Source organism: Hypomesus nipponensis, chromosome 2 (genome assembly GCF_054491055.1).
Source record: "Hypomesus nipponensis isolate SF chromosome 2, ASM5449105v1, whole genome shotgun sequence".
In the NCBI taxonomy this organism is placed as follows: domain Eukaryota; kingdom Metazoa; phylum Chordata; class Actinopteri; order Osmeriformes; family Osmeridae; genus Hypomesus; species Hypomesus nipponensis.
The window spans coordinates 4988590-5007826 of NC_140362.1; the positions used below are offsets into that span (position 1 = coordinate 4988590).

Here is a 19237-nt window from a genome sequence, read left to right on the forward strand (position 1 = left end):
TATCCATTGTTTGCACTCTCTAAATGTTGGTCTGTGCATCATAAAATTCAGAAGCAAAGTGTTTTACTTTTACTGTAGAATTATTTACTTTGAATGTTATTGTGGATGGATGTAGTGTTGCGTTGATGTACTCTGGTGCACCGATTGGATAAGAATCACCCGGAAGTGATCTGCAGCAGGTCGTTAATGTTTATTAGTTTTGTAAAGTAACTGGAGGTAAGTTATTGGTCACAACCATAGTTTTACAGAATAACGGTACATAATAGAAAACGGACGGATTACATTTGCTAAACGTAGATATAACATTTGAAAGGCTAGACAGACGTAATAGTGGAAGCGTAAAATCAAGGTTCGGGGGACAGCCATGGAAGAAGTTACTGGGGCTCAGCTTATTGCTGAAGCATTAAAAGCTCAGGTAAGATTGTATCCATTTCGTTTGTTTCGTTGAAGTTATGATTTATTTGTGTCCTTGCAATGACACAATAAACTACGCAGAAATTTGCGTAAGTGTTCCAAAGGTCATTGAACTTAAATTTGATAGCACAAGCATACACAATTTGTGGCCGAATGTTTACTCTCAACACTGAAAAATGTTACTCAAAACCATAACGCAATATGACGTGAATGTGACTTTCTTTTCGGCAGAATGTAGACTATATGTTTGGAATCGTTGGTGTTCCAATTATAGAAGTAGCAATGGCTGCACAGGCTTCAGGAATCAAGTATATAGGGATGCGCAATGAACAGGCGGTAAGAATAACTCATTTAGAATCACTAAATATAGGGTGCTATTGTCTATCTAGTCCTAATATTATATCTAATAGTCTATGTGTAACACCCAACAGGCTTGTTATGCTGCATCTGCAGTTGGATATCTTACTGGACGGTAGGACATAGGATAAATCAAGTTCTTCAGTGCCAAGGAACCCAAATTATACTCACTATTTTGACATAATTTGTTTGTTTGTACATTTAGTACTGTCTTGTTTTTTCTTGTAGTCCAGGGGCCTGTTTGGTTGTGTCTGGGCCTGGCCTCATTCATGCACTTGGTGGGATGGCTAATGCCAATGTGAACTGCTGGTAAGACTTAAAACATAATACCTTACATATTAAAGATTTGTCTTTTATGCTTCAAATTCCTGTGAGTTTGTTAGCAGGTCTCTCATTGTTTCACTCACTTTCTCATTCACTGCTTCTGTCTGTGTAGGCCTGTGGTCGTCATCGGAGGCTCCTCAGACTCTAACCAGGAAACAACAGGGGCATTTCAAGAGTTTCCTCAGGTAAGTGTTTTTTGTCGTTGTTGCTTTTTCTAAAAAGTAGCGTCTTAGTTGAACGAACACATGTCTTTCAGGTTGAAGCATGCCGACTGTACAGCAAGTTCTCTGCCCGGCCAAGTAGCCTGGAGGCCATCCCCTCTGTTGTCGAAAAGGTCATTACATCCATCTTATTCAGACCTTCAAGGGCACAAGTTTGCAAGACTGTACTACCAAGTCTCACTTCATGTTTTGTTTTTCCCCCCCAAAGGCGGTACGCACAAGCATGTATGGACGTCCAGGTGCCTGCTATGTGGACATATCTGGAGACATGGTCAATGCTATGGTGGACAGGACCAAAGTCAGGTGTGTTTTCATCAAAGTCGTGTGGGATTGCCTTATCTGTTAAGTTTTGCTGCATCATTTCTTAATCTAAACTTTTATCATTGACTTTGTTAATCATTTATTTGAATGATTTTAATGAACGTTTGTTTTATCTGGGGCCAGAGCGGTGTCCTGTTGTCCACCTCCTCCAGTGAGTTTGGCTGACCCTGTTGCAATCACCGAAGCACTCACTGTCTTGAAAGGAGCCAAAAGGCCTTTACTAATCATTGGCAAAGGTAGCAAACAATCTCCCATGTTTACTTAATCTGTACCTAGTCTATTTATGACTCGGGTCACTCAGACCAAAGGCAACGGCATGGTACAAGTCATGAATGATTCCGTATAATGGCGCCCCCTACAGGTGCAGCCCATGGGAGAGCAGAGGTTTCTCTCAGGGAGCTGGTCGAAAGCTGTGGTCTTCCCTTCCTGCCCACTCCCATGGGGAAAGGAGTGCTGCCGGACGACCATCCCAACTGTGTGTCTGCTGCTCGATCCAGGTCAGCCTAGCTTCCCTCACCAGCCTGGGCAGTATCTCCTCCTCACTCACCAGCTCTCACAGTATCTCACAGCAAAGTGTGTGTGTTTGTTTAGGAAACAAAGGCAGAGTGTGGTTCCATGCACAATTTCTCCTATTGAACACCCTCTCTCTCTCTCTCTCTCTCTCTCTCTCTCTGTCTCTCTGTCTCTCTGTCTCTCTGTCTCTCTCTCTCTCTCTCTCTCTCTCTCTCTCTCTCTCTCTCTCTCTCTGTCCATTCTTTTAGTCTATTCTCCATTTTTTTCCCTCTCTCCTCTGGTTTCTTAATGGATGCTTCTGACGTCCAGAGCTCTTCTCCAGGCAGATGTTGTGGTGCTGTTCGGTGCCAGGTTGAACTGGATCTTACACTTTGGCCTCCCTCCGAGATTTGACCCTAACGTAAAAGTCATCCAGGTACTGTAGGGCAGAACATGCCGTGTTTCATTGCCGAAGTTATGCTTGATCTTTCACAGTCCTGGACGGTAAGTGCAAGTGTGTCGTGAAGTGGAATATTCACATTCCCTAACATAGAGGTGTTATATTAAGAAAGTCTGAAATCAACTTTAAACCGCACATCATTTGCAGCCATAGTCCTGGCTGGCCAGTAGCCAGGTCTCCAGCTGTCAGAATGGACTCCACATGCTTACCGCTGGTATGCTGTAGTAACATAGCATGTGTGTTATTTCTGTCCAGGTTGACCTTTGTGCAGAGGAGATGGGGAACAATGTGAAGCCTGCTGCTGCTCTCCTCGGGGACATCAACTCTGTTGTTAGTCAGGTAAACTCTGAAAACCCACATAGATCACCCAATCCATATAACCACATAACCCGTTAGTACCTTCAAAGTATTTGGGAGAGTTGCTGTTGTGTTTAACTGTCTCTGGCTGTTGCTACTGTCGTCAGCTTCTTGAGCACATTGGCACAGATGGCTGGATATATCCACCCGACGCTGAGTGGTGGACAATCCTGAAAGACAAGATGGCCGCCAATGCAAAAACATCCAAGGTGTGAGTTACTCCTCCTCGAATGTCTCCTCCTCGAATTCTCTAGAATACACATTGAGAAGTTTCTCCTCCTAGACTAAAGTACATAATTATGTAGATATTCCGTAGACATGACACTTGCACAATGACATTGTCTGTGTTGTCCAACTTCGAGTCGGGGAAATGCTGTCCTCATTTTTGCCTTAATTCTTGCCTCTCCAGGCTCTGGCTCTCCACTCAGTCATGCCTATGAACTACTACAACGTGTTCCACCACATCGCCCAGCTGCTGCCTCGCGACTGCATCATCGTCAGCGAGGGTGCCAATACCATGGACATCGGACGCACCATGCTACACAACTACCTTCCCAGACACAGGCAAGGCATGCCCGCTCAGGCAGAGGTCAAAGGTTACATTCACCTCACGTTTGTTGGCCTCTGCCCTGTTTGGTCTAGAGATGCACCGAATCCAGATTTTTGAATCCCAAACCGAATACAGAATCTTACTCTCATCCCCAGTCCATTACCACAGTAAACACATGAATGAAGTAAACAACGTCCACAGCAGTGTTTTTTTTTTTTTAGAAATGGCAATGTTAAGCCAGGAAGACAAGTGGGAAAAACTATTTTGACAATTACCATATGCCTATATCAAGATAGAATCAATATCCAAAATATAAGCCTTTTAGATTTCTTGAATTTCTTTTGGATGTTTCATACGCAAATGTTTTAACAGCGGAGATGTTGTGTATTGTTTAGGCTCCTTGCCACCACGAGACAAATCGGCATTGCAAAATGAACATGAGTCGCCTTCTTTTGACTGAAAGTACTGCCAAACAACACTTTTTTCTGCTCACAAATTCCACTTTCTCAGCCTACTGCATTGAAAGGTCCACCTACGTAAACACCTTCCCGTAATCAACGGTGGCGTCATTATGTCGACCAGCATAGCATGCGTAGTGCAAGCGTAGGGTTCAGGTTCGGTGTAAAAAAATTCTAAGTTTCGGCTGAAACCGAATCCCGTCAAAAAGCCCAATATTCGTCCGAATCCGAACGCTGGATTCGGTGCATCCCTAGTTTGGTCATCGCCTTGAATACTGTCATGTCATGTTAGGTGGTGGCTCATGAACGTCATGACCCTCTGGAACTCGTGTGGATGTGTGGCCTTGTAAGCTAACCCTGTGTGTGTGTGTGTGTGTGGGCAGGTTGGACGCCGGCACGTTTGGCACCATGGGGGTCGGCCTTGGCTTTGCCGTCGCGGCTGCAGCCGTGGAGAGGGGGCAGGGCACGGGGCAGAGGGTGGTGTGCGTGGAGGGGGACAGTGCCTTTGGCTTCTCCGGCATGGAGGTAGAGACCATGTGCAGGTGTGTAGCGTCTCATCTCTCTGTCCCACTGCCTCACACACCGCACACACCGCCAGGTCGAGGAATGATTCACACTATCACAACAAATCAAATGTCATTTGTGTCGTCCTTTTCACATGCAGTGTCATAGAGGGCTTCACCTTCGCTGGGAGAACTGCACCTAAATCAGCCTAAACCCTCAAGATTCAGATTGTTACTATCCCCTCTGCAACAGGTACAAGCTTCCTGTGGTCATCATTGTGGTCAACAACAACGGCATCTATAGTGGAATGGACTCTGAGACGTGGGAAGTGATGGGGAACATGGGAGATCTGACCACAGTGTAAGTCACATGACCCGGGAGTCCTCATGCTCTCTGCCTTAACACCCTGCGAGGATGTTCTGGAGGATTCCACTGAGGGGGGGGGGGGTTCTCAAACTGAATTTTTTTTCGGGTGCCAGCTCACTGGCTGGGAACACGCACCATTAAGGCTAATCCCAGCGCATGGGCCAGGGTTCGAATGGAGGCCATTTTCTGCATGTCTCCCCCCACTCCCCCCCCCCCCCTTCCATGCTTTCCTGTCTTTCACCAACTGTCCTATCAATACAATGAAAAACAAAAACAACATCTACTGATCCTGTTGTGTCCACCCCAAGTGCCCCTCCAGTGACCCTGCTGCCGGACGCCCGCTACGATGAGGTCATGAGTGCGTTCGGGGGCCAGGGCTTCCTGGTGAGGACGGAGGAGGAGCTGCGGAGGGCCCTGCGGCTCAGTCTGAGCGAATGGGAGCGGCCCAGTCTCATCAACGTCCTCATCGACCCCGCCTCAGACAGGAAGCAACAGGTGACTGGGGACGGGGGACGGGGGGTGCGCTTGCATTGCAGGCCTTCCAGCATGCTGAGAGGTGGCTCTCGGAAAGGGGAGAAGATGGACGTTCTGGGAAGAAATGGCAGATGAAGTCAGACCAAGTCAATGTATCTCTCTAGGGCTGTCTATCTCAGTAGGGTTGTCTCTATCCCTGTAGGGCTGTCTCCATCCCTAGGGCTGTCTCCGTCTCTGTAGGGCTGTTTCTGTCTCTTTAGGGCTGTTTCCATCTCTGTAAGGCTGTCTCTTTAACTCTGTAAGGACTGTGTGACTGACAGCAGCGTACGGTAAGCCTCGACTCCAGGTGCACTTCAGAACCATTGTAGTCCACAGACAATCCCTCCACATCCCACCAATCTGGCCTTTCTATTTGAAGAACCCCTTAATTAGAGGGGTGAACCTCTTTTGTTTATGTGGAAGGTATCCAAGCAACCCCCATGCTTGAGGATTGGATGCCATGGTGACAGTGGGACACTTGAGCTGGCCTCTGGTCTGCTGAAACACAGGACCCACACACGGGTCGTGGTGTCCACAGCCAGGGCCACAGAGCTGCATCTCATTAACAGATAGGATAACACATAGGATATTGGTTGTATTTGATCAAAATACCTTGCCTACCTTGCCTACGGCAAGGAATGCATAGAAGAGCTTCAGGGGTGTCACATTTATTCACATGTCACATGCAATTGGTGATAGAACGTTCTAGAGTTGAGTCACTTCTAGCTTAACTTTTTTCAGGCATAGCAATACCCCAGGATGTTTCTCACTGTCTCATGTTTTTTTTTCTTGTTTGTTGTCTTGCTTGCTGTCTGTGTTTCTAGGAGTTTCCTTGGCTCACTCGTTCTAACCTGTAGACTGAAGAGGCAGCAGATGTCCTGAGACGCACCAGCTTCTTGCTCCAGAATCACTCAATTCTGCTCAAATATCAAGTGTGTCTCTCTCAATGTTTATGTATGGAGAGATCTATGAGGCTATGTTTGTAATTTTTTATATGCAATTAACTGTTTCTATGAAATGTTGACAATAATCCATGTTTACTACACAGTAGTATTAAATCTAATTCTGCATATGATTGATGTCTGAACGATTTTCGTATAAATCATTGCAACATAAAATATATTGTACCATTTTACGTACTTAAAAAAAAAAAAAACTTAAATTTGAATAAGCTTTGAAATAAGCTTTTTGCACCCCTGACCGATATCCACATAATTAAATTAGGCTACTCTTTCTGTAAATGCAGACAATTAATTGTGTGGTTGCTGAGGCCCGGGGTCGTTGGGGGACCAGATCGATATAACTCAAGAGAACGATCTGCTTTTCTTACTGCGTGTCAACTGAGAAGTCTTGATCTGCAACGTCTGTTGCATGAACATCAGACGCGCACTGATAAATGGTAGACTGTACAGATGCTAATAAAAACGTCTGTTAATGTCTGATGTAATGCGTTTCAATTACATGTTTGAGTTACAGAAGCTTTTCCGTAAAATAACGTAAATCACATAAACCTAGTTCTCTGAATAATTTTGTACTCTGTTGTTAAACGTTTGAAGACAAGGTCATATTATAATAGAGTTGTGCAGGTTATTTGCGTTCTATTGCGAGAGTGAGCTGCGCTTAATTTCACGAGAGCGACTTGCACGTAGCCCCCCGGTGTATGGCTTGTCTCCAGCTTTCAGTGTCCAATAGCATCTCCCACAATGTGAGCCCTTCTCATGAGTATAAGGAAAAACAAAGGCACCCCTGCAGTAGTAAGGTTCTAATATTGGCACAAAGGGCAGCTGACTCCTGTAATTTTAGCGCACACTGATGCAGGGGGAAAGATTTAATGGGCATTGGTTGGCATCCCCCCCCCCCCCTCCTCTGCGTGGGGATACTGAGAGAAAGAGAGAGGGAGGGAACGGTAGTAGAAGACTATCAGAGAGTGAGAGTGGAGTACCCTGCTGTGGATGAGAATAACAAGTTACAGAGAGACTGCTGTACTGACTGAAGAACAGCATGACCCTCATACCGGTTGGATTTTATCTTTCACTATCTTTTTGTTATGTTTTCTCCCAGGCCTCTTTTTTGGACATGTTATCATTCCCAGCAGGTGAGTGCATGCATTTATTGCAGGTGTGTGTGTTTGTATGTGTGTGCATGTGTGCGTGCAAACCTACATGCTTGCATGTGTGTGTAGCTTTTATATGTGTTTGTTAGTGTGTGTGTTTGCACATGTGTACGTGTGTGGATGTCTCAGCATACCATCCCATGTCGAATGTGTTAATTAATTCTTGTATTTCTTTTCATTTGTGGACACAACAGTCAGAATGGAAATATCTCTATTAATAGCAAAGCCGTCTACAGTTTCTATGAGGAGAGCATATGCTACTTCATATCGGTATCTAGCCAAAACAAGCTGACTATCTCTGGGATGTTTTGACAGTTGATGGACTTCCACTTTGTTACTTTTGCTTTTGACAGCAGATTTGAGGTTTCCCTAGTTTTGTTTAATTTCGTAGTTGTGGTTGTAGTTGTACAAAAGTGTCTTTTGTCGTATTGTTGGTACGATGTTCAGTTGCTGTGTCTGTGTTGATAAGATCTGCCAGTGTGTGAGTGGATCTGGAGAAGCCAGAACACCTGCTTGTTTGAAAACTGCCAGGCTGACATTTCTCACAGACGAGACACATCCCTGACACATTATCTGCCATATTTCATCACGACAAATCATTTAGGGGTAAGGGGAGATCTGCAGACCACGTTGTGTTTCTCAAATGACTAACCCTCACGTCCGTATGCTTCACACAGGTCTCCAGCCCCCCGACCAGCAGAGAACATTCAGCCCATGCTGCTTGCTGAGCCCGCCCCCACCCCCCCTGTTCCCACCTCCCCCAACGCTTTGGCGGCGCCACGGTCAAGTGAGTCAAAGTCATGTGACTTCTCCTCATGTGGTGTCCGATTGTTGATGTGTCCTTGGGTGGTATCCCAACTGCTCCCCCCTCCTCCCACGTCTCTCTTGCCCTCTGGCTGAGAGCGGTGGTGGTTTGTCATGACCACCAGAGGTGTGTAGGAGGTGCCAGCTTTGCTGACGGCTCACCATAGTGCTGACTGGTGCTCTTCGGAGGTGAGAAGTAGAGGATGTACTTACAGATGCAAGCCTTCCGCAGGATGCTGGGCCGAAGTGTTGAAGCATCTGTGGAGGGATTACTTTTAGAAACTTGCAGATAGAAGAAAGATTTAAGGATCGTTGATAGACCCCCCCCCCCCCCAGCCAGTTGTCTTGTGTTACCACCAATGAGAGTGTTGTCTGCAATCTCAAATGAATTAAGTCCATCCTGTAAACAAGCTGAACATGCTAATAAAATTCATCAAGGGGTTTTCAAGAAACACATGATTACTTGAATGCTTGATTTGCCCAGAACAATGAATTCATGCCGAGTAACGGATTCCACAAGGAGACAGATGTGGAGAAGGGACCCTCCTGTGCCATCGGCCCCCCCGGCAAGCCTGGCCCCCCAGGCCCTCAGGTAGGAGCCCAAGCCTGGACTCACCCCATCCCAGTCCCACAGTCAATGGTACTCAAGAAATCCTACTGTGAGCTAAATGTATGAAAATCATCATCATCAGTGGCTAATAGCATATTTGTCAGGTAGTCTATTGTGTCCTGCAGGGTTACCTAAGCTGTGGGCTTAGTTTAGTTCACAGGTGAGGGAGGTCATCTTAGTGAGGAGGTGAGAGACCCGGTGCTTTCCAATCCGAGACCCGTGTGAGATCCTGCAGAAGAGGGGACGGGGATTACTCCGACCCCTGCTACACAGCAGCCCATTAACGCTCTCCATTTAGAGCCGACGCAAATAGCCTTTTTCCACTGCCTGCCAGTACTCCACACTGTCCACACACACACACACCAACCATTCTTAGAACCAAACAAGAGTCTGTCCGCTTGGAAATGTGTGCACGTGTGTGCGTGCGCTTTGTTTCCGTTCAACAGCTATGGTCAATGTATTGCAAGAGAGCCTGTCGCTCTCCAGTTCCAGAACCCTGTCATCCAAATCATGGAGCTAGCCTATACCAGAGAGGAAGCTAGCAAGGCACATTTCCAAATCAGTATTGATCATTCAGCTCTGTGTCAGGTAACTGAAACTGTCGATGTGAAGCAGACTTTAGGGGAACTCTAATGAATTGGGGTTTTAGACACAAAGGGCAATACGTTGTGCAATAGCAATCCAGTCTTGTCTAGAAATACAGTTGGTGATAGCTATGTTTGCTTCCTTCAGGGTCCCCCTGGTTTACCTGGCTTGAAGGGGTCAAAAGGAGAGAAGGTACGTTTGGAAGCTAGAGTTGCCACTTTAGGAAAATAATTTATGAAAGATATGGTCGTAATTTCTTTTTGTAATTCAGGATTCGTCTGTCCACCATTAGAGGACAACTGTAATCCCTTTGGAACATTTTGCTTTTGAAAAAGGACTGCATGTAATTCAATTTGAAATGTTATCCATTCATTCTGTGCGGTAATACAGTTGCCCTTTCAGTCAGCATTTTATTGATTGCACGTTCATGTCTGCCATGACAGGACAGAACCTTGGTGTAAATGTCTTGTTTCTCTCTCCCCCTCATACACATTCTGTTGCTAGGGAGAAATTGGAAGACCAGGACAAAAGGTGAGAATCGCCATTAATCACTCTGTTTTCTATGCTAAGTGGATTTGCTCAGAAATTAGATTGAGGGCCTGCTGTAACTCATATGGCCGCCGTGTGTGGGTGTAAGTTGCTCGGCGCGTTGTGAGATTCAGAGCATTCGCAACCTTGACAGGATGCACATCCTCGAGGACGCATAGCTGCGGAGATGTGGAGGGGCAGAGATGCGCTGTGCTGAGGTTGGAGGCAAAAGCACTCTGGATGTCCTCTCACAGAAGGGCAGATCCTGATCACTCTCAGCCCCTTTAACCCATCCAGCTCACAGCCTCCAGCCTCTAACCCCCCAGCCTCTAGACCCTATTCCCCGTCCTCCAGCCTCTAACCCCCAGCCTCCATACTCTAGTCTCTAGCCTCTAACCCCCCAGCCTCTAGACCCTACTCCCCGTCCTCTAGCCTCTAACCCCCAGCCTCCATACTCTGGTCTCCAGCCTCTAACCCCCAGCCTCCATATTCTAGTCTCCAGCCTCTAACCCCCAGCCTCCATACTCTGGTCTCCAGCCTCTAACCCCTAGCCTCCATACTCTGGTCTCCAGCCTCTAACCCCCAGCCTCCATATTCTAGTCTCCAGCCTCTAACCCCCAGCCTCCAGATTCCAGTCTCCAGCCTTTGCCCATCAGCCTTCAACTTCCAGCCTCCAACACAGCCTCTATCCGTCCTCCAGTATGCCTGTCTTGTGGCCCCCCTTCCACTTTTATAAAGACAGAAGCACTGGCAGGACAGAACCACACAGGCGTGCCTCTCAGGGGCAGGGAGACAGTGTTTGATGAAGGCCATCAGGGGAGAAGTGAGGTCCTGAACGATCAGTGCATGTTGTGGTTTAACCGCCAAGCACTCCCGATGGGAACAGGATCGTGGCTGCTCTTCAACTGGAGGAGCCTTGCAGCATTGCAGTGCAATTTAGCTTAGTGCTTCAGCAAGGCTATAAATCATTTTATTTCCCACAAGCAGTGGGTCCTGTTCTATATTCAGCCCATCATTTAATTAAAGAGAGCAAAGTGACAGGGCTCGTTACAGTAATTCTCCCTCCACATGTGCTATTGGTGGACACACAGCAGACAGGATGTCAGCATCTCCATCCTGTCCAACCAAGCACAATACATACACACCATGTGCCCGTTTAGTCATTTAATTCCCCTCTTTTATAAACCTGGTGGTCAGTGATGGCTGTCTGCCCCTCATATTGGCTCGAATCTCTGATTCCATAAGTGGTTGATTGATGCTAGGTCAGGAAGTCGTTGAATGGTTCTGTCAGCTCAGCTTCTTCATCTCAGGACCGGGTTCTAGTGGTTTTGTTCCTCTCCCCAACAGGGAAGAACCGGTCCGCCTGGTCTCCCAGGGCGACAGGGACCTGCTGGATGGCCTGGACCCAACGGGCCCAAAGTGAGTAAGTCCCACATCGTCTGGTGCAGACGTGTCAGTAAAGCTCACGTGAAATATTAAACTGTGCGTGTGATTGAATGGAAACAATCAGCGTATCCCTTTGCGTTTGAGGTTTTGTAGAACATGTCAGATGATACTTTGTAGATAAGAAAACGGTGTTTTCTCGTGTGTGTTTGTGGGGGGCAGGGTGAGAAGGGGGACCCTGGATTGATGGGCCTGCCTGGAGCAAGAGGGCCATTTGGCCCCAAGGTATGTGAAGGGTCCTATGTGAAAATCCCAACGGCATCATTAACAGACATTAACACCCCAATCTGCAGGAAAAATAGTTAAAATCCAAATGTGTGTGTTATATTCTAGGGTTTACCTGGATACAAAGGGGAAAAGGTGAGTGGGCGCTCCTATCATTCTGATGAAAGGACTCCACAGGTCCAGACATCATGGGCGGGGATCGGGTTATCATTGTTATGTAGGATGTTCCTGTACTCAACACTAAGTGTTACTCTGTCTGCTGTCTCATTAGGGTTCCCGTGGAGACCACGGGGAGAGTGGAATCAAAGGAGACAAGGTGGGTGGAGTTACGACATATCTATGAGATCGCCAACACTGACACCGTCAACGTACTGTTATACGTACTGTTATAATAGGAAAGTCAGAAATGTATTAACTTTCTCTTCTTTTCCCCCGCTCAGGGTTCAATGGGATACCCTGGGATGCTTGGACAGAAAGTGAGAAATGCTGTCATTTAGGAAGAACTATCAATGCTTTTCCTTCCTTTTTCCTTATTATCACCCAAGTTGTATTGCAGTGTCCGCTGTTTGTGTGGTTGTTGACCTGCGTGAATGACTTGGTTTGTCAGGGTGAAGTGGGTCCGAAAGGAGAACCTGGCCTCTCAGGGAATAGAGGCCCGGCCGGCCGCCCAGGGAAGAGGGGTAAACAGGTAAGGGATACATTGGATGTGGACGTGATATAATATGTTCCTTGGGCTCTGTCCGGAAGTCATGTTGGCTACATTTGGACACCTTTCCCAATCCTCTAGTTTAAGTTTCCCACCACGCAGTGTCACAAGACTTCTGTGAAATGTTTGGATCTCTGGAACACTGTTATTGTTTTCCCATCTGTGCATCTGTATCCAGAGCTGAATCCGAATCAGACGAACCCATTTAGTCAGACTAACCCTGACAAATACTGTATTAGATAAGTTATCTATGTGATCGTCTGTGTGATCTTCAGGGCGGGAAGGGAAATGTAGGAACCATAGGCCCTCTAGGGCCCGCGGGCCCTCAGGGGTCCCCCGGCCACCCTGGTCCTCCTGGTGTACCAGCCTCAGGTAGGAACCTGAGATCATGGGCAGTGTGTTCTGGGATGGTTCTTTTGTGTATGGGATTGTTTACTGCTGCTGTGCGAATTCTGTTGTTTTTTATTTTATTTTTACTGTATTCTGTAATTATGCACACGGTATTACATTTACATTGAGTCATATAGCAGATGCTGTTATCCAGAGCGACTTACAGTAAGTACAGGGACATTCCCCCCGGGGCAAGTAGGGTGTAGCGTCTTGCCCAAGAACACGTCATTTTTTGCATGGCTGGGAATCGAACCGGCAACCCTCTGATTAATAGCCCGATTCCCTAACCGCTCAGCCATCCGAGCCCCTTTTACCTGAACCCCGTATAACCTGAACGCTTGAAATTCATCACATTGAGTGGAGTCAGACTCTGGCCTGATGGTTTGTTGGGAGCCCACATTGTGGGCTCAGTGTCGGTGGGAAAGGCCGTCCTCTCACCGTGAAGAGCTAAAGCCCCTCGTGTCTTACAGCAGGTCAGGAAATAACAGCAGAGCAAATTTAGCTTCGGGGGAACTCGATCCTCCCGAGGTGAACCAGACAGTTAGGGGAGGGGAAGTTTGAGTCATGACATCATGTCCCTAAAACGGATTCATAGAGGTCCACGCTACTTAAAGATTTACAAACATGATGTCACCACATCATCAAAATGACAGCTGCCGTCTTTCTGTGCAAATGAAGTCGATTGCTTTACCGTCTTGATAGACGAGACCGAGATAGAACCCTTCACAGAGGTGTGGTTGTGTTTACAACAGCTGCAGTCCGGCCTTGTACTGACATAACCACCTCTCTGATCACACAGTCACACCTCGGCTGTCACAACAAAACTAAGAGTCCTTAACTGATTATTGAGGTTCACATCACCCAAGGTTTGATACGGTACATACCATTTATACACCATAAATATGAGAGATGTTTTACAATCAGTATTGATTTTTATACATGCGTAGGGATTTACATGGTTGGTCTGAAAGGTGAGAGGGGTCTACCAGGGCCCCCTGGCCGATGTGACTGCAACTCTGTAGGTGTCAAAAGCCCCCTGTTTGACGAGCATAACTCCAGGAGCAACTATCCTAAAGTGCCAGCGGTAAGCGAGCGACAGGAATAAACTTCACTCAGGAGCAAATGTCAAATTACTGTTGCTTACACACTGTGGCTCAACCTCTGATGCTTGCCTTTCGCTCAGATATTTGTAGTAGACAATGAAGAAGAATTAGACCGCCTTAACACTGACAACGCACTCGCCTTTCGGAAAGACCAAAGATCCCTGTATTTCAAGGACATTGACGGGTGGCTGCCAATTCAGGTAACGCATTCAAATGTCATCTCACCACAGTCTGTCTGAAAAGCACACAGGTCATTCCTGTCCCATGACCTGTGTTGAATTTACGTTTATCTCTAGATTTGCTTTGAACTCTGACAGATGTCTTCTTTCCAGCTCACACCGTTCCAGTCTATGGAGAACGCTCCGGACGACGATGGTTACTGTGGTGACGGGATTGTCCAGATCACCAACGAGGAGGAGTGTGACGATCACAACCGCGTCGTCACCGACGGCTGCGTCAGTAAGTCACATGATCACAGCGAAATGTCACAGCTTTACTGGGTCTTCTTCACACCAGTGGCAATTTTAGACCCTTTTTAGGGGTGCTCAAGCATAAATAAATAATATTATTATAATTAGATGCTGGTAGTTCATGAAGAAAGGCACATCCTTAGTTTTTTCATTCATTCAATATTTTGTATAATAATACATAAATGTATTAATTGTTATCCAGTGAAATTAGGGAGTTATAGCAAGGGGGTTTAGCACTTTTGCAAGGCACTGTATTCATGTCACATTCTCATTGGGGGCTGAGCACCCCTCAAGGTCTAATCCTAAAATCGCCCCTGGTTCACACTAAGGACTCATGTTACAGAAATGCACACATGCACAGAGAAACGTACACACAAACACACAGGCATAAAAACACACGTAAACACACAAGCAAACACATGTATATTGACTCGCAAACACATGTAAACACACTAGCAAACATTTCATCTCTTGACCTGCCATCATTTATTTTTGCAGAGTGCAAACATGCATTCTGTGGAGATGGCTATCGCTGGGAAGGGGCGGAGGAGTGTGACGGAAAAGACTTTGGCTATCAGACGTGCAATTCATATCTTCCAGGGTTCGTACCCATGCACCTCCTTGTGTTTTAACGTCCCCTCACAACTGTGGCTAGTCAGCTGAAGCACTGTCAGTAATTAGTAGTCATCGAACGTGTCACTGACTGGGTTTTATATACTTTCTGTTTCCAGGTCATACGGGCACCTTAGGTGTAACGCATACTGTGTTATCGACTCTACAAACTGCAAGTACTTCACATGAGAACCCCGTGGGCTGGAACGGTAGCTTCGCCAGGATCTTGTTTGCTTGAAGCAAAAAATGAACAAAAATAAGAGAGAACATAAAAAAGAAGAACAACACTGCAAACAAGAGACTTAATAGGAAGTGGCAACATACAAATCCACAACAAAACGCCAAACACACTGTTAACGTTACTCCTCGGTTTTATCGCTGCTGAGAAGCCACGTCACCACTGGGGGTGTTGTCGTGGGGTCACCCACTCACCCAGTCACAGGAAATGCACAGGACAATTGCACTCTGTCTTAAATAACTCATGCAGGACTAAAGATGCCCCCTCCCCACCCTGCCTCATGAGACCAGAGCCTGTCTCGGATTGGTCAAATGAAGGACAGCCAGCCAGCCAATTGGGCGAGCTTCAAGAGACGTGTGGATGGAGGGGGGGGCGGATCCACACACACTTGTACCTCGACATAGCACTGTTAAAAAGGAGACCCTTCGGGATTGCCCGGGCTTGGGTGCTGGGCACTGAATGGCGACGCTGCGCAGCACTTGCATGGGGCTGAGATGGCTGTAACCATGGCAACAGCTCTCACTACCTAACGCATGTAACCAACCACAATACTTATTATCGTCATGTAACTGCTTTGTACTGTATACCTTAAGTGTATATATATATATATATATATCTCTGTAATAATACCAACATCTCTAAATGTTTGTGTGGAGTTGTCAAAAGGAGGCATATATTAAGAAGCTGATGTCAGGACAATATAGACAGGACAGGACTTTCTCCAACACGATGTAAAGAGAGAGCCTCCTCTTAGTAAGCAGATAACACTAGAGATGAACAGAGGAAAGTTCCGCCTGACTTAAAAAGGCTAGGAGATTTCACCATAGGCCTCAACTCTCCTGGAAACAGAACAGGCCCTCTTTTAGCCTGTGGATGGTGCTTCACTAAGGCCGTCAGAGTCCAGACAAAGTCACCGTAGCATTTAGACATGTGATGAACTACTCAGGAACCTCCAGGTAATGTAGCTCTCGTTAGGCAGCAGGTTGTGCAGATCTGCTCCGTCATTGTAGCTGTCGAGATAGATTCCGTACTCTGGTGATGCACAAAGTTAAAGGAACTCAAATAAGTGCTTACATATGATGTTGATGTAGTGCTTTTTGGAAATGAAGTTTGACTGCAAGTGATGCATTGTGAAATGGTTTATTACGTGATGGCTGGCGTACTGTTATAACAGGTTCTTAAGTGTTGCGTTAGCGAAGGAGGAATGGTTTATAGATGCTGCTCCAATGGAATAAATTCCCACATTTTCATAACTGTACAGTTTATACCTCTTCAACTGGTCCTTCTGTCATAGCCTTCCCTGGAGCTCTGATGTTGAATTCTAAATGATGGAGTTAACAGTAGAGATGTAGTCTGCTGTGTCCTGTGTACTAAGTGTTTGAATGTGGAAGTAAGATATGAAGGTGTTTTCAAAAAGCAATGGGTCACGATGCCAAATGAAACCTTTCACGACCCTATACTGTTGAGAGGTTGTTTAAAAGAGGTAAATGTTGCTTGTTTAAAAAAAATGATGTGCAAATAGGCTTTTGTAATTTCAAGACTGTTCTAATGCTCTGCTTGTTTCTCATCCCTCACTCATGACTTGTGAGTTAGAAAAGCAACCAAAGTTGGCTGTGAAATATCGCCCATTTCTGTAAACACAGCGAACTGTCGACATGGGAGATGTCTTAACTTGAGACTGGAAAAACACAGACAGCTCCATTTACTCTCAGTGCAGTGAAACGTGATATCAATGTATGTGTGGCAGAAGTTAATGTGTTACTTATTCCTCCGAACGTAAACACAAATATTGAATAATAATGTTTGGCCAATATAGTACTGTATCATACTGGTTCTGTATGCTGAACTGTCTAATGCTGAAACACATCATAGCACGTTAGTTTAAACAATGCTTGATGCCGTATGCTTTGTCCTACTAAGAGAGTGAAAACTCTGTCTATTTCATAATCCACACATTTTATACTGTCATGTACTTGTGGACAAAATAAAAATCGTATAAATGACCAGCCTTCCCTATTGGAACTCTGTCTCCAGACGCAGGTTGTTAGTCCGCAGTGCTGAGTAGACTTCTCCCTGTCGTTAGCCACGGACAGTGATTGGGAGGCTGTGCGAGGGGGTGGACAGATGGTGATGGAAACGCTATTGACGTTCTCTCAGAGACAAGTCCCAGCTGCAAAACACCCAATATACTTCAAGCAGAGCAAAGGTGCTGTCAGCAAGACACCCCCGTAAAGCGCTGCATCGGATGTGCTGGCAAACTGACTAGGGATGAAGAAAGTGTTTTGTCCGTCTCTTCATAAGCGGAGTCACTAAGTTCAGTTGAGTTCTGGATTTTAATAAGTATTTATCAATCTGCAGATTGGGAGAGAAAACCAGACCTCTGACTATAAATGACAACACAACACCAGGCTTAGGTCTCAATCAAGTCTCTCTCCGCTCTGAAGGCCGGAGGACCATCTTTTATAGGGCACAAGAATGTAAACATAGATAGTGACAGTCAGGCAGTAATGACGTTACAACAGTCTCAGAGAAAGAGATTCACAGCTCCCAACACATGACCACTCAAACTACAGAGTTCATAGTTGGAGCTCTCCTTGTAGTCATGACAAGGACCATTTAGCCAGTACTTTCTCCTGATCTCAAACATCTATTAACCCTGACACATAGACACAATCTACTCTTATTAATAGCAAGCTTACATGAGAACATACTAACTAGTATCCAATGACTAGTTCTCTTGATTAGTGAATAATGTAAGCACACAGGAAATCTAAATTTCTTCCACACTAGGCATAGGTCCTCCTCTGTACGGGGGCATGGATCAGGCAATGTCCTTTCCAGAAAGCCCTGATGGAGAGTTCAGAACTGGGGCAATGGTTGAGGCTGAGGCAGAAGGCTGAGAGAGGACTGAGGCTGAGCCAGAAGGCTGAGAGAGGACTGAGGCTGAGCCAGAAGGCTGAGGACTGAGGCTGAGCCAGAAGGCTGAGGACTGAGGCTGAGCCAGAAGGCTGAGGACTGAGGCTGAGCCAGAAGGCTGAGAGAGAACTGAGGCTGAGGCAGAAGGCTCAGAGAGGACTGAGGCTGAGCCAGAAGGCTGAGAGAGGACTGAGGCTGGGCCAGAAGGCTGAGGACTGAGGCTGAGCCAGAAGGCTGAGGACTGAGGCTGAGCCAGAAGGCTGAGAGAGAACTGAGGCTGAGGCAGAAGGCTCAGAGAGGACTGAGGCTGAGGGTTGAGGTTGAACACAGGCAGAAGGCTGAGGCAAAAGGTTGAGAGAGGATTGAGGCAGAGGGCTAAGGCAGAGAGCTGATGTAGAAGACTACATGGCAGCCAGCCTTGGGCAGAGGACAGACTTGGCTCTGCCCTCTAACTCTATTACCCTGCCATATTTCTCTCCCTAATCACATCACAGTCATTTGCCTGCAGAGATGCCCATGTAAAAGCTTACATGCGCTGTTTTTATTAAGAAGGCCAATCGGATTTTGTGGCAGGTATTTCTTTATACTGCAGCCGGATGCCAGCGCAATGGATTCTACTGAGATCTTAATGAAGAGATCCAAGGTGAGCACACAAGAATGTTTCATCTCTCTAAGGCTTCCCGCCCTCTTCCTCCACTCCATATGAGGCGCGGCATATCCTAAAAACACCCCTTGACCTAAAGACAACCCACCTGACCTAAATCCCACTGAACCTGTCTGAACCACCACAGGATTTCACCCGTCAACCTGAGACACCCACTGAAACAAAGAATTCCATTATTTTGCTAAATTCTCTCTGTGGGCGCCGCTGACTGTACCAGAGAAACAGGATTGTTTTGGTGTAGGTTGAGTGGTGACACGTTACGGCGGCGGAGGGAGGCCTTGGGGGCAGGAATCCGCCAGGGGCCCAGCTGTCGACCCGGGCCCGGTGAAAATCCCTGACCTACAGGGAGGAATGGCCGGCATGCAGGGTGCTCTGGGCCCTGCTCTGGAAACACAGTCCTGCATTCAAAACACTCTCTTACACACCACCACTGTCAGTATTGGGGACTTGTTTCCACCCAATGCCCCCCCCCCACACACACACACACCTTCTG

General features: G+C 46.6%; 2 protein-coding genes across 4 annotated transcripts; both read left to right on the forward strand.

Moving 5' to 3' along the window:
- Nucleotides 1-168: 168 nt before the first annotated feature.
- Nucleotides 169-6776, forward strand: hacl1 (2-hydroxyacyl-CoA lyase 1). 2 transcript variants are annotated; one of them, XM_084703085.1, is made up of 17 exons: nt 176-415; nt 646-750; nt 846-886; nt 1000-1080; nt 1208-1280; nt 1352-1429; nt 1525-1619; nt 1761-1873; nt 1999-2134; nt 2460-2565; nt 2845-2928; nt 3054-3155; nt 3356-3510; nt 4338-4496; nt 4711-4818; nt 5133-5319; nt 6162-6776. In XM_084703085.1, the coding sequence occupies exons 1-17, from the start codon at nt 365-367 to the stop codon at nt 6192-6194; spliced, it is 1707 nt and encodes a 568-aa protein (XP_084559211.1). In that variant the 5' UTR covers nt 176-364; the 3' UTR covers nt 6195-6776. The 2 variants fall into 2 exon arrangements, with proteins under 2 accessions (XP_084559219.1, XP_084559211.1); XM_084703093.1 differs by lacking the exons at nt 5133-5319; nt 6162-6776 and having other exon boundaries at nt 169-415; nt 4619-4802.
- Nucleotides 6777-7120: 344 nt separating this feature from the next.
- colq (collagen-like tail subunit (single strand of homotrimer) of asymmetric acetylcholinesterase) lies at nt 7121-17167 on the forward strand. 2 transcript variants are annotated; one of them, XM_084703104.1, is made up of 17 exons: nt 7121-7432; nt 8128-8237; nt 8739-8846; nt 9597-9641; nt 9954-9980; nt 11325-11396; nt 11583-11645; nt 11754-11780; nt 11917-11961; nt 12086-12121; nt 12253-12333; nt 12627-12723; nt 13689-13825; nt 13925-14044; nt 14177-14303; nt 14813-14915; nt 15046-17167. In XM_084703104.1, exons 1-17 carry the CDS (start codon nt 7339-7341, stop codon nt 15113-15115), a joined length of 1362 nt encoding a protein of 453 aa, XP_084559230.1. In that variant the 5' UTR covers nt 7121-7338; the 3' UTR covers nt 15116-17167. The 2 variants fall into 2 exon arrangements, with proteins under 2 accessions (XP_084559230.1, XP_084559238.1); XM_084703112.1 differs by lacking the exons at nt 7121-7432; nt 8128-8237; nt 8739-8846 and adding an exon at nt 8936-9452.
- The last annotated feature ends 2070 nt before the right edge of the window (nt 17168-19237 follow it).